The sequence below is a fragment of the Cimex lectularius genome, unplaced genomic scaffold, assembly GCF_000648675.2.
Source record: "Cimex lectularius strain Harlan isolate CLEC.00 unplaced genomic scaffold, Clec_2.1 scaffold79, whole genome shotgun sequence".
NCBI lineage: Eukaryota > Metazoa > Arthropoda > Insecta > Hemiptera > Cimicidae > Cimex > Cimex lectularius.
The window spans coordinates 843401-870349 of record NW_019392727.1 but is presented as its reverse complement, the minus strand read 5'-3'; the positions used below and the strand labels follow the sequence as shown (position 1 = coordinate 870349).

General features: G+C 32.8%; 1 protein-coding gene and 1 long non-coding RNA gene across 5 annotated transcripts; both read right to left on the bottom strand.

The window, feature by feature from the left end:
• Positions 1-703: 703 nt before the first annotated feature.
• Positions 704-21215, bottom strand: LOC106663322 (mucolipin-3-like). Of its 4 annotated transcripts, none has more exons than XM_014388070.2 (14): positions 21059-21215; positions 18918-19029; positions 16865-17094; positions 16606-16797; positions 16387-16537; positions 12273-12448; positions 12091-12187; positions 10876-10994; positions 10655-10804; positions 10452-10559; positions 10251-10373; positions 9978-10184; positions 8586-8740; positions 704-1400 (listed from the first exon to the last, which is right to left on the bottom strand). In XM_014388070.2, the coding sequence occupies exons 2-14, from the start codon at positions 18925-18927 to the stop codon at positions 1214-1216; spliced, it is 1905 nt and encodes a 634-aa protein (XP_014243556.1). In that variant the 5' UTR covers positions 18928-19029; positions 21059-21215; the 3' UTR covers positions 704-1213. The 4 variants fall into 4 exon arrangements, with proteins under 4 accessions (XP_014243556.1, XP_014243555.1, XP_014243557.1 ...); XM_014388069.2 differs by having other exon boundaries at positions 18918-18976; XM_014388071.2 differs by lacking the exon at positions 18918-19029.
• A 2507-nt stretch (positions 21216-23722) lies between these two features.
• Positions 23723-26949, bottom strand: LOC106663404. Its single transcript, XR_001340026.2, has 3 exons — positions 26846-26949; positions 24297-24403; positions 23723-23816 (listed from the first exon to the last, which is right to left on the bottom strand). It is a non-coding gene; the product is annotated as an uncharacterized LOC106663404 (long non-coding RNA).

The following is a 26949-nucleotide window of genomic DNA, read 5'->3' as shown; positions in this document are numbered from 1 at the left end:
CTGCTACGTTAATGACTGTTCGATGTTTCGGCAGTGTCACAAAGGCTTATCTTAAAAAGTTGGACTTTGTTTATTTTTGTAAAAGTATATGGTAGTTATTATTTATGTAATATTTATTCATGTTTTATTAACAAAACAATTTTATAATAAAAATATAAAAAATAATAAATAAATACAAATATGAAATATTTGTAATAATATTATTTCTTACAATATTAAGCTTACAGATTATTTTTTAAACATAACTTGTATAATATACAATAACAGCTATAAAAGACCTACTTTTATTTATTCTTTAAGCTGCAGACTGACATTTTATATTAAAAAACTGATTTGAGTAAAATGAAATACGTCATTTTAGACTTTTTTTAAATTTATAATTTTGTTCGTGAATATGTTTTATTTCATGTTTGTAAAAATTTGATTACAAAAGATTAAATTAATTTATGCCTGGCTCTCTCATTAGTTTAATGAAATGTTTTTTGCAATATCATTTCTATTGAAACTTTAAATAGTAATTTTTGCAAAAGGGGTTTTTGGAACCTTAACACGCCATTCATATATACAGGTAATGTTGTTATATTTTATAATTTATTTTTCTTCTGGATCTTTAAAACTGTTATATAAAAAATATCTGTTGTTTTCTAATTTGTCTTTAAGTATATTTATTTATATTAGAAAATACGTTCTTTTTTTTTAATTTTTGTTAAATTGCTATGGTTGAACAAAAATATTTTCATTGTGCCATACAATATACTTTATTATAATAAAATTGCCAGTCCAAAATTCTGGTGTTTTTTTATAGACGTATGAATATTTTTTTGTAAAAAACTAAATTTTTATATTTGTTATTCAAATCATAGTTTCACAAATTGCATTCTTATAGTGCCTTAGTGACTCATTGAAATAATTCATTATTTTAAATGTGTAATTACTATTTTTCTAAATAAAATACTTTCATAAATGCATTTTATGCACATAAAAACCTTCCTATATCCCATAGCATATTTACACAGTACAATATTTATCTATTATATAGTGAAATTGTATAATAAATTAAAAGGGCTAATTTTTTTAATGGTTAAGTTAAAATCTTCATTCAGATAGAATGTTTTTAAAATTGATCAAAGAAGATGAAATTTCATTAGAGGGGCAGTATGTAACTGAAATTGTTGACAACAAAAACAATTTAAATTAAATTTTTCTTTGGAGTTTATGTTTTATCTAGTTGTATCACTGTTGAAGGTGAACAGGATGAAAGATGTCGCATAGGATTGACGTCCAAATGCATACCATTATGCGCTGTAAGAATATTTTTCGAGCCTTCAGTACAAAATGGCCAAAAATTTGTATTATCTTCTATTTTACAAGGCTGGCCTTTTGATAGTGTTTTCCATGCTCTGTAATTAAGAAATGAACAAATGTTTACAAGTGCGTTAACAGAAGGTAGGATGGAAACTCTTTTAATTTGGGATTTTAATGAGTAATGAGCAAGCAGCACAAAAAGAAACATATAGAACATTGAAAAGTTAGGAGCAGGAGAGAGGATTGTTGGATCTAGCAAATGTTAGAAAGTTTCTGCACACATAATGTCCATGATACAGAAAAAATATAAAATAAATGGAAAACAATATCAGAGGAAATGAAAGAAGCTGAAAATGAAGTCATACGTGAAAAGAAAACAGGAATTTAATGAAGCTATCAAGAAAACAAATGAAGTTGGGCAAAAGATGAAGATCAGGGGCAACCACTACAGTGATGGAAACCGCAATCTATCTTCCACTCTGGTGGCTTTGGAGAGTGCGACAAATAAAGCCAGATATAAGGAGAAGCCACCACAAAATTCTCTACAGAATTTAAATAAATCAGACGGCCACTTTACAGAACGAGAGAAAAACTCAATTTTGACATGCCCTTTCAAGTGGTCATAGATAATACAGTCCTTTGGAAGAAAGGTGGACTCAAATTTCAAAAAGGGGCCCTAATATATTACCACAGACAGGTGGCACTTAAGAAGACCTTAACCCTAAAAGCATATTATCCTTGGCAGAAGTCAGTGACACCTGTACCTGGCATGGGACCCTGGGCATTTAGGGCAGGAGGCACTGAGAAAGTGTACATGTTGGCCAAAAAAGGAGCCAATATGAATTCTTTAGTCCCCAAACCCTGCTATGGCCACAATAAAGGATACATTGAAAGATCATCCAAGATTCCAGGATCATGCTTAATGAATCCAAAACTTGGTAGAGTAACACCCCAGGCTTACAGCATGAGAAGAGATTCATAGAAGGGCCATCCGCAAGATTTACAAAGGAATTACTGGAAGGTAACTGCAATAGGTTTCTGATTGGACTCCTGACAGGGCACTGATACTGCAAGGAAGTACAGAACACATTCTATGTTTTTGTAAGGGAGCAAAATATGAAAGGTGCACATACTCAGGCAGACATAAAGGGAATTGCGTATGCTTTCAGATCCAAACGTCTGGGAGAGTCTAAATTGCCTGACTCAGAAAACAACACAAGATCACCAAAATTGTGTTCCGGGACATGAACACTAGAAGAAAATGAACTAGTGAAAAAAGGAGCAGCCTTCTTACTAATGGTACCAGAACTACAACTAGGTGCACCAGAATGTGTTTTTAAGTTAGAACTGGAAAAATGGCTTGAGAAAGAAAAACTCAAGCACAGGACAAAAGTACAAGGTAAGAGATTTATAAATCTCGCAAAAAGGAAGGCGAAGTTACTCTTCTTAGCAGGCAGAATTTGCGTACGGTACAGCCACTTTGATAAGGCGATTCACACACCAAAAGAGGTGCAAGGAAAGTGGTTAGTCTTATTAGATCAAGTGCACTTTCCAAGGTATGGTTATAATTTATAGGGGTTCGATAATAGATCTTAAGTAAGTCACAGTGGAAGAAAGGATTTTTAAAATCCCTATTCTAAACAATAAAAAATAAAAGAATTAAAAAATATGATACAAAGAGAGACATGGAGAAATGCAGAGGACCACAAAATAATAAGAAAGGAAGCTAAAAGAACTCTAAAAAAAAAAAGAGAACAGATGAATAAAAGAGGTCAACTGGTAACAAAAGATTTTTCGACCTAAACTCAGACTCCAAAAGAAGTAGTATGATCAGATGGAACATGAACTAAGACAAATGATACCACAGAAATTATAGAAATACATAAACGGCCACAGCCTGACATCCCTTTGCCAAGAAAGGATGAAGTTAACAAAACAATTCAATGAATAACAAAGCTCCAGGGAAAGATGGAATAATCAGCGAATTAAGGAGGAAACACAAACAAGCCATACTTACATTTTAAGTTGGATTTGGCAACATAAACAAATGCCCAATGAGTGAAAAGATCCAATAAACAAAGAAGATAAAGGAGTGTGCAAAAATTACAGAGGGATTTCACTTTTAATCATTGCACACCAAACCCATCCTCAGTCATCCTAAATCGCCTTAGAATATATACTGAAGAGATTATAGAGAATGTGCGGCTTTAGAAGAAACCAAAGTACTGTTGACCAGACTTGCATTGTAAGACAGGTGTTTGAGCAAAATTAACTTTTTATTGATTTCCAACATGACAAAATTATCAGAAAAGCTCTGCTCATTGCATTGGGGTGTACCTACAAACTAGTGTGGCTTATAAAAATGACCTTTAATTAAAATATTATTGATTAATAAGCTCTTAATTTATTAATTAATAAGGTCTTGGTTGGAAATAAGAAAGGAGCCTTCAATATTTATTTATGGCGTCAGACAAGGTGATGCCCACTTGACTACACTTCTTTCTACAGGATACTGTAAAATATGTTATAAAAGAACATCATTAATAAAACCTGGCTGGGGCAAGCAAACACCGGTACCCCAAGAGTTCATATAACCTCATAGTTGAATACCCTCAAAAAAAAAAAAAAAAAAAAAAAAAAAAAAAAAAAAAAAAAAAAAAAAAAAAAAAAAAAAAACTGACTGTGAATTTACTAATTTTCAAATCCTGGGAAATTTCAAATTTGAAGTTGTAGATCATTTCATATATCTGGGCTCAATTTTATCAGAAGAAATGAACACAAGATTATTAGTATTTAGGGTTGAAATGGGGAGTTGATGTCCGAGTGGATCGAGGTCATGATAGCTCAGGTGGTAGAGCAGCGGCGTATCTAGCCGAAGGTCGTGGGTTCGAATCCCTCTTGTGCCAATAACTTTCATCTCAACTAAAAACCTTAATTAATTGTCTTGTATTAATTGGTCAAGCGGACCACGAAAATAGTGAATTAATTATTAGTATTATGCAAATATAAACTATTCACTTCAAGGTTGCCCCGCAAAATAAAGATGCAACTATATAAACTATTAATTTGCACAGTGGTATGCTACGATGCTGAAACATGAACTTTAAATAAATATGACAGCAAAAAATTAAACATTTTCGAAAGGAAAATTGTCAGAAAAATTTACGGGGCCAAATTCAAAAGGAGAGCGTAGCATTAAGAAATAATAGATGTACTAGAACACCAAGGTTTAGGCCGTATTAAAGCAGAGAGGTTGAGGCAATTGAGAAATATAAAAAGAATATAAAAGTAGAAGTTACCAAGAATCAGATGGAAGGATGATGTTGAAAAGGATTTAAGGTCAAAGAAAGTTGTTAACTGCAGAGAGGGAGCTAGTAACTGATCCAAATGAAGGAAAATTTTGACGTACAAGAGCTCCATAACACCAGTTTAATATAAAAAAAAGAAGAGAAAAGTCATGAATCCCAAAAACATTCATGTACTCAGCAGTGATGGCAGCGAAAATTTGATTGAATTCCTGAGGGATGGTCGCATTTGATGGCTCCCACATGTGGTTTTTCCCATCTAGCATGGATCTAATGGATCTATTTATTAGCAAGATAGATTGTGTCATGTGTGGGTGAGTTTGTGGCAGAATATAGCATACCCCACAGACCCACCAAACTAAGTTAGTTACTTTTTTGTACTGAATGAATGCTTTTATTAGCATGATTGGTTGAGTAATTGGGTTTGTAGGCAGATTAGAGCAATACTGAAATATAGAATATCCCACAAGTAGATTAGTTATTTTGTTGTACTAAATGAATGTACTCATTCATGTACATATTGTGATTGGTTGAGTGAGTTAGTTTATGTGTGGGTGGATTTGTGGGGGAATATACCCCAAAATGTAAGATCGCTAGGCCCTTATACTCATGTGCCAAATTTTTTTAATATGTAAATAAATGTGAGGTGGAGAAAATGCGAGGTGCTGGTAGTAGCCTTGGCAGCTAGCCGGCCGAAGAAAAAAGTATATAATAATTATAATCACAAATAAATTCTTCACAAGAGCAATAATTAAATTTAGGTTTATTTTTGTACCTATTTTTACACAATCATTCTCTCTTAGAAAAAGGCCACTTTTTATATATCTTAGTAAATACCATTTCCAGGGATTTGATGTTTCAAAAGACAACAATTTGTTATACATCCATACAAAATATTCAGTAAATAACAACAATTGAGATAAGAAAATTTAAAATACTTTTATAAAAATAAAACATATTTATTAATCTTAAATAGGCCTATCTGCAGCATATCACATTGACATGAAGAAGGAACTAAACCAATTGTAAACAAACAATTTCAAAGTACATTATTAAACTTTGTGGTTTCTAGGGCGATAATATTTAATTTTATTTTTTTATTTTTGTATAAACGTAATTGCATCAATTATTTTATTAATTTCTACAATATATATACATATAATCGAAAATATATTAATCTATAATTGAACATAGAACATATTAATGCACTAGTATATACAAACAGATCACAGAGTAATAAAAAACATGGTATTTATCTATTAGTAATTTACAAAACAACGGATGCTGAGTCAATAAAAAAATACACAGAATAGAAATTGAAAATACTTAAAATCCGTAATAGTACATAACTGACAAAAAATTTATTGATAAAAAAAGAAGTTTACATATGTTTTGATGACAACAGTAAATACCAGCAATTACCAGTTTTTGAATAATGTGCTTCACAGTTAGAAAGACCATTCATGACACCATTTGTAGAAATACATTTAAAAATGCGTATTAGTCTTACAAATCACAGTGTGTTACTTTTCCTATTCAGTGGTTTGAACATATAAATAATTTTGTATTTTTTTTTAAATAACTTTAAATTAATTGTTCTTTAAATATGCAGTGCCTCACAGTGAAAATGATATGGCAAGATGTTCGCATGAATTTGAAAGAAAAACTATATTTCCAATTGATTTTTTTTCTAGTTGATGGTTGTATTACCTATTTCAGATAGTTTTTTAAGAGTGATTTGTGAAAATTGAAATTTAACACAAATTAACAAGATAAAACACAGTTAAGACAAACAATCTGTTTACTGACATGTTTCCACCTTACTCAAGGTATGTTTACTTTGAGCATCTTTTTATTTGAGTTGAAATTCAATTTAGAGAAGTAACACTAATCCTTTCCTGTATTCAATACATAGTGATTTTTAAGTGCTCATTAAAATTCTGAGTTTTGGAAACCTGTTTTATTTGCTAATGAAAGTAAATTCAACTTCGTCGGGTCTGATGTTCAAACAATGGTACAAAATGATGTATGGAGAAAACAGAAAGGAATATCGGAAACAAAATCTACATCCAACCATAAAGTAAGGTGGTGGAGTAATGGTGCGAGGTTGCATGGTGTAGTCACAAGATGGAAGGCTCCACTGATAGCATTACAAAGAAAAATGTTTATTTAAACATTCTGCAGGATTATTTAAAAGAAAGTGCTGAAAAACTGAATATAAAAACCAACTTCTGTTTCTATCAGGATAGAAGCCAGCTCCTACTATAAGTAATGATAATTTTCACTGTGAGCCACTGTAATTTGTTTGTTTTGTAATTTTTTATTCAAAAGAATTACACAGACAATACATGAAAAATAATTCTAATAATATTTAAATTAAATAAAAACTATTAGCCAACATTTTTACTCCCATATAATTATGTCAAACGTGTTAAAAATATAAACAAGCAAACCAAGGATCCAAAATTATATTTCTTTTACATTTAATTTGATAGCCAAGATAAAATAGCTTCAATTTCAAGTGTTAACAATAAATGACTTCTTCATTCAAACAATCAATGAACACCAGAATGTTTAGAGATCAGTCATTTAACTTAATATGCTATTTTGTAATTGATTACCATTTCTTTACTTATCCATAATAGGTATGACTAGAAACATCTACTTTTACACTTTAATTACACAAATTTAATGGAATGCAACACGTAATTGCACAACTATTAGCTAAATTATATAAATCAGAGGGTGAAAAAGTTATTTGAACCAATTAGAATTTGTGTTAAATTGTGAGGTTGTATGGTCTGCAAAGTGAACGTGTAATTTGGTTGTAACCAAACATTTTGGCCTCCCTGGGACCTGAACAGTGAAGACAGTGATGAAATGTCAAAATGCATTTAACTTGTTGCAACATGTGCATCAGTTGTCCTTCTAGGTGGGGTGGACGCATGGCATGTATCCTCCCATTTTTACTTTTTAAAATCTCCATTTCACCCACTACAAAATTTTGTTCAAAATTCTGATAGCTGCCTCTGAAATGGCTATCGTCGTCTCATTTTTTTTTCGACTAGTGATTTTTTAAAAATTTATTCTGTGAAAACCAGGTAATTTGCTTTTCTCTGTATATCATTTGTTATTTTAATTGGTCAATTACCAATTTTGTATGATTACATAAAATAAAGGAAAAATTATTTTTATTGTAAAAAATAAAAACGACTTTTATTTAACTAAACAAAAGCTCTGCAGGTTGCCTACTTCATTTACTTAGCACAAGGGGGCCGCAACTGTTGCGTCATATAATTTATATCACTTAAATGTAATGAAAATATTTTAAAAAATCATTTAATATTTTCATTTTTTTTAAGCACCAAAGAGCTATTTTATGTGATAAAATGGATTCTGCCGTGGGCAACCAAAATGGCCAAGCATAGGATGCATTGGTAACAGACCAACCAAGTGAGGATAGGCAGACCGAAATGTCGGTAATGACCAAATTACATAAATTTTGTGAGTTAAAGATGTATTCTTGACACTTTAAATGTATAATAAAAAAAAAAGTCTGATTTTAATTTTAATATTTGTACATATGTATTTAAACATTAGATATCATGATGTGTTGTCATTAAACTTTATATTTTAAATTAAATTTTCACTCTATAAAAATATATCTATACATATATAATATCATTTCAATCTCTACTTAATATATCCTCTGTTATAATTTATTATTGTTAAAGACAATATCTTTCACAATTGAGTTATTAAATTAAATCACACTTCTCAATCAATATTTAACATAAAATAAATACGACTGTAAAAGAAAGAAAAATTAATAGCAATTCCTCTTCATTGAAAAAGTGTTGCTTTGTCAACAAATTCAATTTGTTACGTTTTAACAGCAGATCACGTTAAAAAATTACGTCTGATTACAACACTCACACAGTAATCAAAGAACATAAATATATGTACGCAACCTACATATTACAGCAGCATAATCCACGAACAATTGATCGGATATTATTTCTTCTTTGTGGACGAGGGAATAAATCCTCCCTCTCAAAAAATATTTCTTCAGCTCTCTCTGACATGAAAATTTGTAAATCATTCTTCGGGAAACCTTCTTTGTAGTACAACTAAAACATAATATAACAAGAATTTTTTAAACATTTATTTACTTTGAATTATCTAAAATATGCGTTATCAGTGGTGTAGAGTGAGATTATTCAGCCAAACAAGAACTAAGATGTTTTATCACCTTTTTTCTTTTTCCAAAACTTTCGGAGAGTTGTGCTCCTTTTCTACAGGGTCATTTTATTTTTCTAGGATCACTATTGCCAGAACAAAAAACATACAAAGAATAACAAGTAATCTTGTTACACTTGGAACAAGATTATGACAATACATCAAAATAAAAGTTAGGAATTAAAAAAAAGGACAAATTCCACCAGCGTAAACAATATGAAACGATTATATTATTGCACCTGAAAACTTAAGGTTTAGGCAATAATGACCCTAGAAAAATAAAATGATGTATAATGAAATTTTCATACATTGTGAAAAAGGAGCAAAACACTCTGAAATATTGTGTAGAAAGAATAAAAAGTTGACAAAAGCATCTAGTCCTTTTCTGGCTGAGGTTGGTTCTCATTCTAAACCACCGATAATATTTTGAAATCATCACAGTCATCCACTAGACCAGGGGCCGGCAACCTGCGGCCCTTTGCAACTTTTTGCGCGGCCTGCCAAAGCCCAATATAATTTTAGGAAAAATCAACAAACTTAGAGCGTGAGCGTGCCGAAATGTGGCCGGTGACAAAAATGCGCGCTAACAGAAGCATAGTGGGAAACCTATTTTACTGCGCAAGTTTAATCCCCACTTCCCATAATAATATTTATATTCGTGTATGATATAAAAGCACTATTTAAGTTACATTTGCATAAAAAAATTTATTTTGAAAATGGCCCGCCCTCCGAAAAAAGTTGCCGACCCCTGCACTAGACTATAAAATATACCAGGTAATTAGAAAAGTCTGTGCAGTTTATAAAGGAAAAATGTCTTGAACATGTCACTATAAATTACAAAATATTTTCTTTCTCGTGGTTTCAAAATTCTTAATTCGTGCATGCCCATTGTATGAACTTTAGCTCGGTACTGGGGCAGCCGAGGCACCATGTGAAATTTGCAATGTGTTCGGTGATAAAACAATATGTGAGTGCACTACGTAAACTGATTTAATGGTATTAAAACAATAACAAATGAAAAAACGTGTAAACTTTTCTGGTTACCTGGTATGTATTGAAATATCAAATTGTGATCAATATCTTTTTTATGGTAAAAGCATACTCAGAATAATTTATTTGGAAACCTACCTTAATTGTTTCATACGCATCCATGATTATAGAAATAAATAAACTCAAAACTACATAAATGTAGAGGCTTATAAATGAATATAGGTATATTCTGCTATACCACCATAGCGTTGTTGATTTCACGGTAATGATAGAAAATGTAGCAAACATATCGTCACCGTTGATTAATGAAAAAAGACACTCTGATGTACTTGCTAATGTTCGGAACTACAATTAAAAAAAAAAAAAAAATGTAAAACATAATATTAACTTTTAACAGACTGAAAAACTGACCTTTATATGATAAGGGCCTAAAACCAGCCATCCACAAAATGTAAAACCAGCATATATTAAGAGTGCGCATAAAAGAAATCTAATTACTTTTGGAAAAGCCTTTTTCAATGTTAGAATAACAACCTGAAAATATACAAATTTATCTTCAATATATACGATACATTTATCTATCCAAATAAATTATAAATTGCAATGATTTACATTGTATGTCTTGAAAAATCCTAAATATCTAAGCACACCAAACCATACTAATAAGTTCCCGGTTCCTAAACAGACACTGCATGTATTCCATTGATCACCAACAACTTGCTAAATAACAGAAAAATAAAATTGTGGTTAAAATCAGTTTTCTTTTACTTTTTCAGGAAGGAAAAAGTAATGAAATTCAACAACTATTAACTGACCTTTCTTTCAATTTCTTCTTTAATACACGAGCCAATTATAATAAGAATATCATTGATAATGATCATAATGTACCATAAATTCCAAAATTCCCAACGGCCTTCTAAACTTAAATCTCTTTGATTGTATTGTAGAAAGAAATTTACAGTTTCCTGCGTACAAATAACATTTTAACCCGAGAAGAACATTGGATGTTACTAATAGATATCTATGAATTATGTACCTGTTTCAGCTGTTGTGCACGAGCAATAGCTCTGACACACAGCACAAATGAAAGTGCGCATATCAGGATAACACTGACATTTAGTGTGGTTGTGATGATAGCAATAATTGTATTATTAGCTTAAAAAAAATGCAATCATTTCTTTAATAACATAAAAGAAAAAAATATTTATTCATAATAAGGCACAATAAAGATGTCATCTTAATAATGTTCATCAAAATATGTTAAAAACAATGCATTAACACATTCAATGCAGCCTGGTAATTCAATTTTCACCCTCCCGGATGGCAAAAATTTCTTATCCCTAGAAAAGTTACACAGGTCATCCATCCAGCTTGGCCTTCATGCATATCAACAGCACTGAACATGTTAAATCCATTACTTTGGCTAAATTGTATAGTATCATTTATAATATTTCAACCCGAATGCTACAAGAGCTTGTTAAGAGAGATGAGTCTATCCTACACTTTTTATTTTGTATTTTTTGTCAGGGCTTATCCAAATATAGAGAGGGAGAGAGAGAGAGAGAGAGAGAGAGAGAGAGAGAGAGAGAGAGAGAGAGAGAGAGAGAGTGCGTGTGCGTGTGCATGTGCGAGAGAGAGAGAGTGTGTGTGTGTGTGTGTGAATGAATTTGATTTAGGAACTGATAGCGCTAGGGGCATGACCTTATTGTCGATAGCCCTTTGGGCCTTCCTTTGGCAATACGTTAGACCAAGGTCTGAGGCTAGGCCACCAAAACAGCAAAAGTGTTTGTGTGTGTGCACGCGTGTGTTTGGCTTAAATTCTCATGATCATAAGCTCGATTTTGCACATATGTGTAAACAAATTCATATGTGGGCAAAATTGAGTCTATACAGATAAAATAAAAACAGTTACGTTTGCTGTCAATAAAATCATGTACAATAGAGGCACAGCAGAGTTTCTTCTTAGGCTGATGTTTTTGGTTTTGTTTTTAGAAGCAATGATGAAAGGAAAAGGTTAAGGCCAAAATCAAACTTTTTTTTTGCTGGGGTCCATTATATAAGAGAAATAACTATATAATGCAATTTGTCATGATTGTCACATAAGTAAGGAAACGTCAAAGAAGTTATTTGACCACCCTCGAGAATATAAATTAACTCTCCACACATATACTAGATACCAAAATAACATAATTTTTATCTATACTATTATTAATTTCATATTAATCACCGTTTTTTAAATAGTAATGCTTACTTATATATTCTACATTTCCTTTACATTGCAATCTAATAGGTTCAGTATCTAATGATAAAACCATCTGTCCATCCATGCCTGCATTATCTAACACTATCTGTAAATGAATTTGAAAACATTATTTTCAAACTGATTTGAATATAACAATATACCTACAATAGACAATAACAATATAAACATACCGTAATATTGAACTGGTAACAATCTGGTTGTGAAAGCAGGCCAGCAACATTAAAATTGACTGTCTTTAATGGAAAGTCCAATGTCGCTTTTACTAGTGCAGAAAATTCTATTTTGCTTTTATCGATGCAAATATCCTGTTCAATGTGAGACCTGTTTAAGGAAACTTGGCAGCATTCTAAAAAGACAAACATAAATTCTTAAATATACAATTAATAGGACAAAATAAGAAATTTATTACATGAGTTTTTTTTTAAAGTAAAGTAATTACTGTTATACAGGAGGGCTTGACTGACATCCAACGATCCCTTGGGTACAAACCCCTCAGAGGCCACGCAACCAGGCAGTAGTACCAAACCAAAATACATCCTCTACAAAGCAAAAGGCCTGGAGAAGATCGAACAACTCTTGACAGATGAGATTATTAAGGTCTGCCTGTCAGGAGCCTCTAGAAACAGACTAGTAACCCTTCTGAAGGAGGGAGTAGAATATATGAAAGTGCGAAAGACAATAAGGCTTAAGACCCACTTATGGACCGTCTAGGGAGACACCTGACAGGAGAAGGGTATCATGTGGACCTTCTCCATGGACAAAGACTTCTTCCCAGGACTCTAGAAAGTGGATATGAACCCCCACCTCGGAATGGGAAGAATTTGATTCCTTCAAAAAGGTAAGTTTGAAGAAGACAAAAGTCAAAAGGCTCAAATCACACATCGAGCCATGGATGAAGAAGCAGACTCAGAAAGGGAGGCTGAGGATTACACAAGCCCGCCCAAAACAAGGCCAACAGCGGATAGAGCAAATGGAGGAATATATCCCACATAGACACTTCCAAGGACTCCAGAAAGTGGATATGAACCCCCACCTCGGAATGGGAAGAAGAACATAGACACAAAACTCCATCCACTTCAGCCCAACGACAGAAGGACAGGGAGGAATAAGGTACTCCAGGTCAACCTCGGCCACACGGTGCAGGAGGTTTGATAGGTGGCTGGTTAGGGATGGTTAGGTACACCATGGGTCTGTGAGAAGGTAATAAACCAGAGGACATCAACAAGACCTAATTCTTGTACAGTGTTCAATACAAGAATTAGCTGCACCCTAACCGGAACTATGTTCCGGCGACTTTGTTACAGTAATCCTAACAGCAAAGACTGCAGGCGGAGAAAGAGATGGCTAATTAACTCACCCTACTTCCCAAGAGAGGAACCGTGCCCACCCAAATTGCTGGATGACATCATGAGATAACTGGTGAAGGGTTAAACTTTGATAACATAGGCACAGAACCCACCTTCATCACCCAATATAGACAAGATGTCTTAGACATGACAATTACTTACTAAGGGGCTGACGAATACATCTTAAACTGGAATGAATCCAGGGAACCATCAAATTCTGATCACAGGCACATCAGATTTGATTTGAACACTCCCTCTCTCATAGAAACAACATTCAGGAACCACAGGAACACAAACTGGATACGTTACAAAACAACCCTCCAACAATCCCTGCAGGCGGTAAACAAGGAATTTAGAGACAGGGAAAATCATTTCTCAGGAGCAGAATAATCCAAGAAGAAATACTCCTTAAGCACTCAAAAGAAAAAAAAAGTAGGAGTTGGAAGCCAAGCCATAGAACCTAAAGCCATAAGCTGGGCACTTGAGAAGTTTATGTTCAGCCCATACAAGGTGCAGGAATAGATGGAATCTACCCAATGCTACTACAAAAAGGCCAATAGATTCTTGCCTTACTTAGTAATAATATTCAGAGCCTGCCTAGTGTTCCTAAAAGATGGCAAGAGATACAAGTGGTGTACATACCAAAAGTAGGAAGACCTATTGACTACAAGCCCAACTTGTACAGAGCTATCAATCTCACATCATTCATGTTAAAGACATTAGAGAAAACCACATTCGAGAGCCAGAAGAACAAATGACTCAGTGGCCGAAAATTCGCATACCAACCCAGGAGATCCACAGAGCCCTGGATAACCTGTGTAAATGCTTAACCAAGTCCATAAATGACGTGTAAATGAGAGGGAGCTTTTAACAATGCAACCACAGCCTCTTTATATAGAGCAATGATTAACAGGGGAGTCTCGGGAAAGATATGCCAATGGGAGGAAGAAGGCCTAAGGAACAGTATAATCACATCCACTTTAGGTGGTGCAACCATTCGGGCTAAGACAGCCAGGGGATGCCCACAACGGGGTGTTCTCTCACCTCTATTGTGGTTGACGCTGGTAGACAAACTCCTACAAATGCTGGAACAAGAAGGATTCTACTGCCTAGGCTATGCTGACCATAATAGTAAAGGGCTGCCATGCAGACATCATGGTGGATCATTTACGAGCCTTCAATCTGGTTGACAGGTGGTACAAAAGGAGGAGCTATCTATTAACCCCCACAAAACCAAAATGATTCCATTCGCAAGAAAGAGGACAATAGGAGGCCTAAATTCTCAAAGTCTAAACAGGACCTTGATCCCATTTTCCAAGGAGGCTAAATATCTAGAGATCACACTAGGTCAGAGGCTCAAATGGAATCCATATTTGACTAAAGCTACCCAATACAGACAGAAAAAACACTGTGCAGATACTTCCAGGAAGAGGATGAGACCGCTGAACACATTTTATGTTTCTGTGAAGGTCTATGAAGGTGCAGGTTCTTGCAACTAGGACAGAAAAAACCGCAAACAAGATCCTACACTAAGGAGCTGCTGGAAAAGCTATGGAGGCTGATTAACAACCTGAAGCTGGCTAGTGATTTATAAAAACCAGAGAAGCACAACTGATCTATTCAGGTCGAGGTGCAAAAAGCCTTGTGGCCACCTATTTATCCCAATTCCCTATCTCCTACCTGTTGGGTGTTGTGAAAGAGGGGTCAAATAACATTACAATACTTATTGGATATTATTATCCACAATTAAAAATCATGCCCCTTAACCACTCAACCACCTCCTCTTTCATTTTAATATAAAATTGTAATATTTAAGACTGATATTAATTATATCAAGTTAATTATTTTTCAAAAAGTAACCAATTTACATAATTTTTTTACAAATAATAGCGTTTAATCGTTTTGAAGTTTAAAGGGTAAGTGTGTTTCCTTTTTCACTTATCATTATCATTATGAAAGCGCTACAGTAATGTGATGTGAAATTAATTTGCCCTTGTCAGAAAAGTCAACATTTTCCTTAAATTATTCAGAAATCGTGAGATGTGGTCTGGTGTGATGTAAGTTTCAGAAAAACATTTTCTTTATCGTGCCAACGTTTCGATCTTTATTGAGATCATCTTCAGGGCTCAAAGTGTTTTTCTTCTGTGTAATTGTGCCATTCTTGCGTGTTGTGTTGGGCACTCTCAATAATTATCGATTAACGGTCACTAATCACCACACATTTCCGTTAAATTTTTTTTTAACTTTTTTTACTTTATATAAAATTGCGTTTTAAAAAGTATTACTATAGGAATAGGCCATGATTAATATAATAGTGAATCATTTTAAGAATTGCATATTTTTCAATTCTTTAATAAATACTTTGGTACGATCCATAACAAATGAAATCATCTAAGGAAACAGATAAAAAATGTGATCATCTAGTCACTTCATCATAAAAAAATAATAAAGGGCGTTTTATTTTAAACATGGTATTTTGAAGATTAATTTATCTTATTGAAATTTTTTGGTTTATGTGGACTATTGTTATTTTCATGCTTAAAAACATAATAATTCTACAGAATTTGACCATTACTAAAACATTACTTTAGCGTTTAAATAATCATTTCAAAATCTAAACATAGAAAAACAGTTGAAAAATTGAACAAGTTGTTAAACAAAAACGTAATTGCAAAAACTGAATTTATGCCTATTGCCTATTGAGAGGAGTGGTTAGAACATCTGAATTGTTTTGCGGTCATGGTTTGAATCCTGGTATAGCCCATAGATTTTTAATAGAGAATAGTATGAAACAATTATTGTAAAGTGGTTTGACCCTTTGTCTACAACACCCAGTTGGACCTCCTATATGACATGAATTACTTTAATTATTTTACTTACTTTACTATGTCTGTTGTTTTGTTAGTAATAAAACTTTTCTATATTTAAATTAACTTACCTTTAACTACCTCATTATTAAACACATAACTTTCATTAAACCCAAATATATATCCTTTTTTATACTGATAAACGCAAAGTGATGGTGGTGTCATATAATTATTTTCGTTAGCATATGAATAAGGGCCGATGGTTCCATTTATATTCTTATACTAAGAAACAAAAATTATTATTATATTTTTTGTTCAAAACATCAATCAATATCAATATTTGTTCTTACCCCGCTTAAAGCGTGATTAATAGCTTTGTAAAAATCAATTTGCTTATATATTGCTAGAGGTCCTATGCTAGGAGGGTACGAATAAACCTCTCGGACTGAATCCCATCCCATTAAAAACAGATTTGAAAATGTGATTCGATTATTCCAAGCATAATTGACATAATTGTATCTAGTATGTGCAAATAAAGAAATCTGAAAAAAAAGAAGATATATTTGTAAAATGTGTAAATAAAAAGAGGACTTGAATTAAAAAACATACTTGGATTGTAACTAATGCAATTTTTATAATCTGTACTAGGAACTTGTAAGGAAATCTCCTCTTAGTTTTCCATTTTTCAATGGGATTCATAAAGAAAAACTTTAGTTTCTTTCTCAGCTTAGCCTCATAACATTTAATGTCGAGGGGTTCATCTTCAATAGCAGAACTGCTGGGATTATCAAAGCCTCCCATTATATTGCTCTCTGCACCATCAGATAAAAGTACATTACCTACAATTTTATAATACAAGACAATGTGAGTAACCATAAAATTTGATTTTATTATAAAAGAATAACAAATAAAGTGCCAATGGCGTTCAATTATGCTCGCCTCTAAATAAATATTAACAACTAAATATGACTATACTCAATTTTTTGTTTCATTTATACTATAAGAATATAATTTTAACATTTCATTTATATATTTATTTATTTTTTTAACGAGGGTCAACTACTAGATTACACATTGAGAGGCAAAAAGTGGCCACCTTAATATTTTAATTATCTCATAGCCAATCCTTCATCCTTACAACAAAATTTGGTCCATTTTAAAGGATTAGAGGTAAATAAAACACAGAATCTCCCATTTCTGTTTACAATTGGATTTTGTAAATAAACCTTTGAATCTCTTCTTTGGTTTTTCTGCAAAGCTACTTTCTAACAACATTCCGGTAGTTTGATTTATCTAAGCTGTACCATTTTGTAGTCGCAAATTTGTTTGAGTGATGATTTTAAGTAATACTGATTCGGCTAGAATCATAGCATTATTGGAAAATGGAATAAGTCAAATGTATGTGATTGTACTTAGAATTCCCAGAAAAATTGTCCAAAGGGTCTTCCATCACTACGAGATACCGGATGTTACTAAAGAAGGCATGGATCAGTTCACCATCGTGTCATATCTCAGAGAAATAATCTTTTTACTGTTCTGAATGTACTCTGTAATTGACATTCTACCGATGTTGAAATCAAGCAACAACAAGTTAGAAATGTCAGTTTACGTACTGTAAAGCAAAGACTTTTAGAAGCTTGATTGTTAGTGAGAAGGCAAGTCACTGGTCAAGAAATTCTGACGGCACAATATTCAAAACCTCATAAAATCGATGCCACATCGAATGGAAGTAGAGGTCAACGTGAGGATGAAATACCCCTACTGAACAGAATATTTTCTTCACTGTTTCCATGCAACTTTTTGGATAAAATTGTTTTAATGGGTTTAATTTCTTTTTTAGCTATATCTTACATTTTTCCATTAAAATATTCAGTAAACAATAAAAAATAAAAATTATAATGATTACAAGTATTTACTTAAAAAAAAACTTTTTTTTGCCTCTTGTACGAACCCTTGGGGTGCCGGTGTTTTTTGAAAAATGTATGTCGGGGGACCTTCACCAAACAGTGATTAGCGCTGTGTCAAAGCCTAAACTGTTGCGACCACCAATGCCCCATTACTTCATATTGAAATGAAAATTCAGTAAAAAAATAAATATATCATACTTACATGTATACAGGAATAAATAAGTAAATAAAATTAAAAAAACGAACACAGAAAGTGAACAAATAATTTACACTAATATTATGAAAATGATTTTGCCTTGAAATCTAATGTGTTTTAATCTAATGCCACCACTCTTGAACATCCACTTTTGGCTATATTAGACACTGAAATATTTTATTTATTGAAAGAATTGATAAAGTAAGTTATCAAATGGATATACCATAAATAAACTTTCAAAGGTCTATGTACTGTGCAAATAAGTGAGTAAAACATTTTGCAATCACTTACTACAACAATAAATAATAGATAATGTAGAACTAGATATTTCCCGCACTGATGTAATTAAAATATGCAACCATGCACAAAATTATGAACTTAAATTTGATTCCAAAGCATATTGTGTTTTATAATCTTACTGCTATTCTAGTATTGTAGTTAGTACAGTTCAAATTGCGTTAGAAGCACCAAATTAACTGACTGATTAGAGGGAAAAAAGATAAGGTGATATTTTGTATATGAGGCCAAGCAAACAACGTAATTTGAATTTGATACTTACCCTCTTCCATTTTGTGTTTTTAATAGCATCTAAAGGGCTATAAAAGGATGGATTTCAGTCTATAGAAAATAGAAATACCACATTTTAACTCGTATATTGAATATTGTAGCTCCTAAAATCATTAAATACTTAAAATACATGTGCAATTTATTTATGCTAAGATCAAAAAGTTGGGTGCATCAAGTTCTAGATTGATTTAAATGTGAATGCCTCTAAATAATAAAATTCCAATAAGAACAACCAAATGCACCATCAACAGAAAGGTTACTCAACTGTTGGGTGGCCCTCGGAGGATCTGACTTATAGAAAAAGGGCCTTCGTCACCTGATTAAGAATAGGTCATGCTAGGCTGACGTACAGACACTTACTTTTGGGCCAAATGTATGTGTCCAGTATGTAAAGAATTGCTCGATGTGCCCCACTGAATCGGCCAGTGAGTTATAAATAACAGGGGAGCACAACAGATCTATTCAGGTCGAGGTGCAGTAGGCCTTGTGGCCACCTCTTTTATCCCTATCCCTATCCGATTGAATTGAAGGGTGGCATTCATTGACTCCATGTAGAGAGCGTGTAGGAATGCCACCCGATATAAGAATTGTGCTTGAGCACGACATTGAGTAATTGAGTCCCCTGTTCTGATTCTTGTAGGAAACAGGGTTGTTTTATTGTACATAGTAATGACAGTTTTCTGTAACTAGCGTGTGTTCAGAGTGAATATATTTATTAGCGTAAATGTGTTGTGTGAGAAAGCCAATAGTGGAATATTACTCCATTGACCCTCAATTACATTAGTTACATAATACGTGTACAGGGTAATGGAGGAATATCGAGTAAATAAGAGGCTGATTATATTGGGGGCTGAAATGACCTATCAATAATCCTTGGAGCCCAACGACGACAGCTGGATGGATAAGACCCAGGTCAGACCCTGACCACCTGGACCACCCGGGGTGGGTCTCACAGCCTTTCTTGTAAATTACAAAAGCTGGAAATTCCGGCAGACTGAGAGAAGTGATATGTTCAGCTCTGCATCAATGTGTATACAACCATATGCAGAGGTGGGCTTATATAAATCGGTAACAGAAAACTTACTATGATTCTTTATTACTTCAGGTTTCTACCAATGAACAAGCTGATGTTTCTAAGCATTTTTTGCTTATAGTTAACAAAATAAATTTGTACAACGTGAACATTGAATTGTTAACTAATAAAACAATAGTAACAAATTATTCCTACCTTAATGATTGAAAATGGGTTTGGTGGAGCAAATCAATAAGACAGGCCTTATCAGCACCAAAACTGACTTTTCCAAGGCCCAAGAAAAAGGGGGCTGAAATACTTGCTATTGTGCATTCCTACACATTCTCTATATGGAGCAAGGAATGGCACTCTTCAATTAAGTGGAGCATATTGAACAACCTTTCTCTACATGCTGGGCACATAAATTTGACCCAAAAGTGCCCACATATCAACTATGTACGGCCTATTTTTAATCAGGTGAGGATGACCCTTTACCTAAGAGTCAGATCCTCCAATTGCCAGTGTTCTTGATAAGTAAGAGCTTCTCTGCCGAGCCAGCAAACGTTGCCACTTTATTTTAATCATGTTTTTTTTATTGCACTTTTAGCGTCAAGAGGGCTGGATTGCGGTGGTCATGTCCAAATGTTGGGACATGATTTTCGTTACCCTCCAGACCTTGGACGTATTCATTCTAGTTAGACAAACCCTGACCACTAGTCAATTTAATGTGCAATAATAAAACAAAAAGTTTGCAAGCAAGTCATACACAATTTACTAAACAACATAGCCTTCAATGAAAATAAAATATTGAAAAATTGCAGACTGCCAAAACTGAACGTACCCAGAAGGGATTTTACATGAAATTTAATCATAATTTCTCAAGGGTGCCATTCATGTTATTTTTTTTCAATTAGTAGACAAACAGTATTATCAGTGTTTATCATTCTAACATAAAAAAACGATAAAGCTGCCATCGAGACCCAACAAATAATAACGTTTTTATTAACATATACAGTAAGAAAAATACATTATTTCATTATCATTTATTTTCCCCAGGCATACAGTCATTTAGGACTGCTTGAGACCCCAATACACAATGATTAAATAAAAATAACAATTACCTTATGACCTGAAAGGGCGTTCAACATGAGAGAACATTTATTCCATTAAATGACATCAAATTAATTATGTAAACATAAAAAAAGCCAGTATCGACCATCGGATTGGTCTGACACTGAACAGAAAACACCGAAGTCTCTAACAGAAATACGAAAATTAAATTATCACTCTCTTAACAGGGATGTACCTCATTTGTCATGCCGTCTTGTCTCAACATGTCACAAAACGTCATTCAATGGGAATAACATTTTAAAAGAATAACTGATAATATTTCTGGTATTAGATGATAATTATCGATGGAATTTGCCAGGTAACTTTATTAAGTTGGATAAAAAATTAAAATTAAAAGTTAAAGTTTCGACAAAAATTTGAACCTTTGGCAAGGATGCAGAAATATAAATTGACATTTTTCCAAACTAGGAGCATAATGTAAAAGAACTAGCTAATTTTTGCTATAAAAGTTACTTTTAAAAAAATTGAATTACTTTCTCAATTTGATTATATTAATAATTTTTCAGTAACTGTAAGCAATATATTTCAATAGTAAATAGCAAACATTTTAATAGCAGGTTCATTCATTGACTACTTTTCTTGCATATTTTCTTTTAATTCATCGGTTCCCAAACTTTATATATTACCGGCACCCTTTATATATCAGTATTTTTCTGTGGCTCCCCAAGTCAAAACGATGGTCTATCTCAGCATGGACTTCATGGTAATAGTAGTAATTCATTTCCAATTATGGAAAAAGCATTGATATATCTAAACCTCTTATTTTGTCTGCAAATTTATTTAAAAAATAATCAAAACTTCTGTCTTTCTTGTGAAATTGAAAAACTTGCCTTTTGAAAAGCAATTACACACTTAATAGCAAAAATATAAAAACAGATACTTTTTTTGCGCAATAATATAAAATGCACAATTGCAGCTGTCTAGTTAACATCCATATTGAGATTGGATGGCCACCAGGGTCTTAGTTTTTAGGGTTTTATGATAACAGGGGGGGGGTGAGATTAGTTTTTTTATATGAATGTAAAAATAATATTTTTTTATACAATTTTTGCAGCGCCTCGAGGAGCCGCAGCGCACAATTTGAGAATCATTGTTCTAACATGTTAATTCTAACATTTACATTATGATGGTAAAGATTGGATGTGTTGGGTGTTGGATGGCTCGGCTGAACACCAAAGTTCCACTTCATATGTCCAAAGTGGTCGCAGTAGTCTTGTAAAAAGTTAGTTTAATTTTGCCGGTCAAGACATTGGTCCCAGAAGTCTTTGTAGTTATTCAAGTTCAGTTGTCTCTTAAGTTTTGCATGGGGACTCCACATCAGTCTGCTGTCTAGTTACAGTTCTAAGTGTATGACTTGAATAGAAGTCAATATCTCTTTGTTGTTGATGTGCAGTAGAGAGCAATACTGTTTTTTCAATGTGAATGTTCACTGACTACATTTTTCTTCATTAAGTCTTGTCACTTTCTGCACCAGTTTTCGATAAGCTCAGGGTGTTCTTGGGTGTTGGAAGTAGCTTCGATAGCGTTAGAGTCAGAGGACAACATTGCAGTATCGTCCATGTGTGAGCTGATGATGGTATTGGGGTGTGTAGGCTCGCAGTAGATGATATAAAGGATGGGACCAAGACTGTTTCCTTGTGGGAGACTGGCTTGAATCGATCTGATTTCTGAGAATTTGTCACCATATCTCACTCTGAAGCAGTGGTCAATCAAATGGGGTTTTACTACAAGATAAGGAGTGGGTAAGAAACGTTTAAGTTTATAAAGCATGCCAGATCCTATTAATAGCCTGTGCTACTTCTAGGAAACACACCCAAGCAATACTTTTTTTAGAGCAAAAAGCAGCACTCTTGTCTCCTGTCATAATGAATAAAACACAAGATAAAATAAAAATATTTATTAAAAAGCAATATATAAAATGACATTTTGAAGAAAATAACTTTTTAACTCAAACAAATTATCAATGTGTTCCTTTTCAAAAATTATTGCTTTGTACACACAAAATTGTTCTTTTTTAATGGTGTAGTGTTTAATACATTAGTCATGCCATAGTATGTTGATAAACAGAATTGTTTGGAGGAGGGAGAGGGGTCAGAAATTCCAGGGTGAAGGTGGAAATCGAATCCATTACACCTTTGCCACTCTGCTACTGCCTCCCCCGCCCTCAACCAAATCAGCTTTCTAGCTGTAATACTCATGGAACATTAACAAATACAGTTAGCAGAATGCAAAGTTTTTGGCACATGCATACAGAAAAAAGTATATGTATTTATGTTACCCATGCATTTTTTTAAGAAAAAATCTTTTTGTTTTTCTCAAACATTTATTTTCACCTACGTGTACAGGTAACAAAACAAGTCATGGAATGAAAACAATAACAGAAATCAACTCTAATCAAATAAGCATTTTGGTCAGGTCTACTTATGCCCATAACTATTTACAACCTCTATTAAAGAATATAATAAAATGAATTGATGGTAGGACATTGTACATTGTCACCCAACAGTAAATGAAATTACACTACACTCATGTTGAGGTTCTATGATGAGGTGTGTACCCAATTCTTTCCTCCAATCTTACTGGGTTTGGCAATGTGAACTTATAGGACCATTGAGGTGGATCGTTATCTTGAATTTCCTTGCAACTTTTCTTCATTTTGGCATGATACAACTTTATGTACTCTTGTAAATCTTCCGATTTAAGTTCAATTCGTGTTGGAGTCCTTCTGATCATTGTATCTCTTGTCAGCTAAGAAAAATAAATGCCTCAAATGAAAGTAGATAGTGAAAGGCGGAAAAGTGCTTAAAAAATATTACAAAATCCTAGAGTAGTTTTTTATTTTCAAACAAAATTTTTTAGTCATGTAAACATCCCATTGCACTTGATGGTTAATTGTCATCTAGATTAAATATTTTACTTCAGTTTATTTTATCTTACAATATACAAAACTTAGTAGTCACGCCAGCATTTCCATACAAAGTCAGAGTGGGAACACATTCCATAAGTAATTAGAAAAGTAAAAAAAGGTCATTTTTCACAGTGGTAAAGTAAGTAAAAAATAATATATACACACATTTTAGATTTGCGATTCATTTTAATAAGGTAATTATTATTTTACAACAAAAATTATTTCACTAATTTAAATTTCAGATTACACAAAAAGAAATAGTTGGAGAAGCCCACTGTGTTAAATATTTTAATATTTCATTTTAAATTTAAATTACATACCTATTTAAAATATAAGTATAAACTTTCCCTCTTTGTAGTCTTGATCCTCGTTAAATTGACTCTAAATCTCATTTAGGGAATTTCTTTTTTTATTTTACCTAGTGTACCTGAAACAATAATCATCCTTATAATTTTAACACTGATTTCACTGTTGTGTAGAAAGAAAAAAAATCTTAGTGGTGGTACAAATCTGTGTGTACCATAGTTGGTGTATCAAATTTAAGAAAATATATTTTCTCAGCTTTCCTAGCCAAAAACAACTAATTGGGAAACTAACAACACTGTTGATAGTGATGGTTAAGGTGTTGACACATCTCATCAGGGTTTTGGGTTTGATTCTCAGCGGTTCTACATTCGAACCAAACTTCAAATGGGCTTTTTTTTAACACAGGCAACACCTGGGGTTGATATGACCCCTGGGAGAACTCAACGTTAAATTTTTTTTAAAGAGAATCAGTGTTAATGATCACAGTGTTAACAGCCAAGTAAACAGCACACTCATTAAAGTGCAGAAATTCAACTGACCAACGGCATTTCTCTTTGTAGTTTGCTTTAAATGAGGAAATCTCATGATGTCCTTACGATTTTTGAAGCTATATTTTATTTATAAAAGCTATAATGGCTGTCAGATAATATAGACAACAATATGCAACAGTTAATGCTTATGTTTAGAAACCGTCAATGCTTCAATTGGCCATTATTCTGGGTTTGCTCTATTTTTGTTAGAAATTTGAATGGATAGTCTAATGGTATAATTATAAAATGGTCTAATTTATAAACTAGTTTTGCAAACATTGCAAAGTGCATGCTACTTGTGGCCTCAATAGCAAATTTTCACTTAGAACTAACATGTATTTGCTAAAGATTTCTGTAAAAGAATTACAATGTGATAATTCAGAGTAAATGAACAAAAAAATACCCACTTTATGGCTACTAATTTTTAATTATAGTACTAGTATAATTACATGTCAGCACAGTTGCCTACATAAAGTGGTAGCAATGTTGCCAAAAAACAAATGGTAAACACCACGTTTTTAATGCTATAAGTCAAATATTAATCTTTATGCCTGGTTGTATGTGAATAAATGCAATTGTTTTTAAATGTATGTAGTTTACTTTCAAGTTTTTTAAGTTTGAAAATTTGAGTTGTATTTTATTAGAATGTATAGTTTTTTCTCCTTATTGCACATCGGAAGATTCTTTTAAGACTTTTTTCATGTAGAAATCACGTGAAAGTTTGTAACACAGCATAGATGGAATGAAAGGCACCAAGTAAAAATAAAGAATGTGACAAATTGTATTTTTAAATTTGGTTGGTCTGCAAGACCTACCTTATGGTAAAATTTCAAATCTCAATGGCGTCAACTTCACAATTACAATTTCAACATTAGTTTCCTAATTTTTTTTTAAACGTTTTACTTTTTGTCTAGTAATTTGCAATTATAGTACTAGTACAATATTACACGTCAGCATAGTTGCCTACATAACGTGGTACCTATATTACCAAAAAACAAATGTTAAACAAGTTTTTAATGCTGTGTTTATGTTGTAAGTCAACTATTAATCTTTATGCCTGGTTATTATGGAAAAAATAAATAAATGCAATTATCTGGTTTTTGTTTTTGAATGTATTTAGTTTAACTTCAATTTTTTTTACTCTTCTTTTCCGGTTGTATTTTATTAGAATGTATACATTTTTCTCTTCTTCTAGAGCGTCGGAATATTCACTCAATTAAGACTTTTGTCATGTAGGAATCACATAAAATTTTGTAACACAGCATAGATTGAATGAAAGGCACCATGAAAAAATAAAGAATTGTGACAAATTGTATTTTTCAATTTTGTTGGTTTACCGTAGTACTCTGCAAGACCTACCATATGGCAAAATTTCATGGTGTCAACTTGACAATTACAATATCAACATTAGTACCCTCATTTTTTCTGTTTTACTTTATGACTACTAATTTTTAATTATAGTGCTAGTGTAATTACATGTCAGCACAGTAGCCTACATAAAGTGGTAGCAATGTTAGTAAAAAACAAATGGTAAACAAGTTTTTAATGCTGTGTTTATGTTGTAAGTCAACTATTAATCTTTATGCCTGGTTATTATGGAAAAAAATAAATAAATGCAATTATCTAGTTTTTGTTTTTGAATGTACGTAGTTTAACTTCATTTTTTTACTCTTCTTTTCCGGCTGTTTTCTTTTTAAATTTTAAGACTTTTTTCACGTAGGAATGACATGAATTTTTGTAACATAGCATAAACGTTATAAAAAGCGACTGATCTGCAGACAGCACCATAAAATTGTCATTCAGTGAAAGTTGGTCAGCACATCTACCAGCATACACTCGTCAAGTAATGAGTTGGGTCAGCATATCAAAAAGGTCGTTTTTCGGATTGTTTTAACATAATTTCAATTTGGTGCGTTTTGCGAGCGGTAGTACATAAAAAAAAAAATCAGTGTAACATTCAAGAATGGATTTTCAACGTTTTTTTTGTAATATTACAATTATAAAGGAAGGAAAAACGGGACGTTTGTACCTACATTTTTCAGCATTTACTAAAAAAAATGCTGCTGAGTGCTGACTGCGGCGAAGTTTTGTTTGTTATTCTGCGGCTAGGTGAAACCTACACGGCTGACGAACGTCA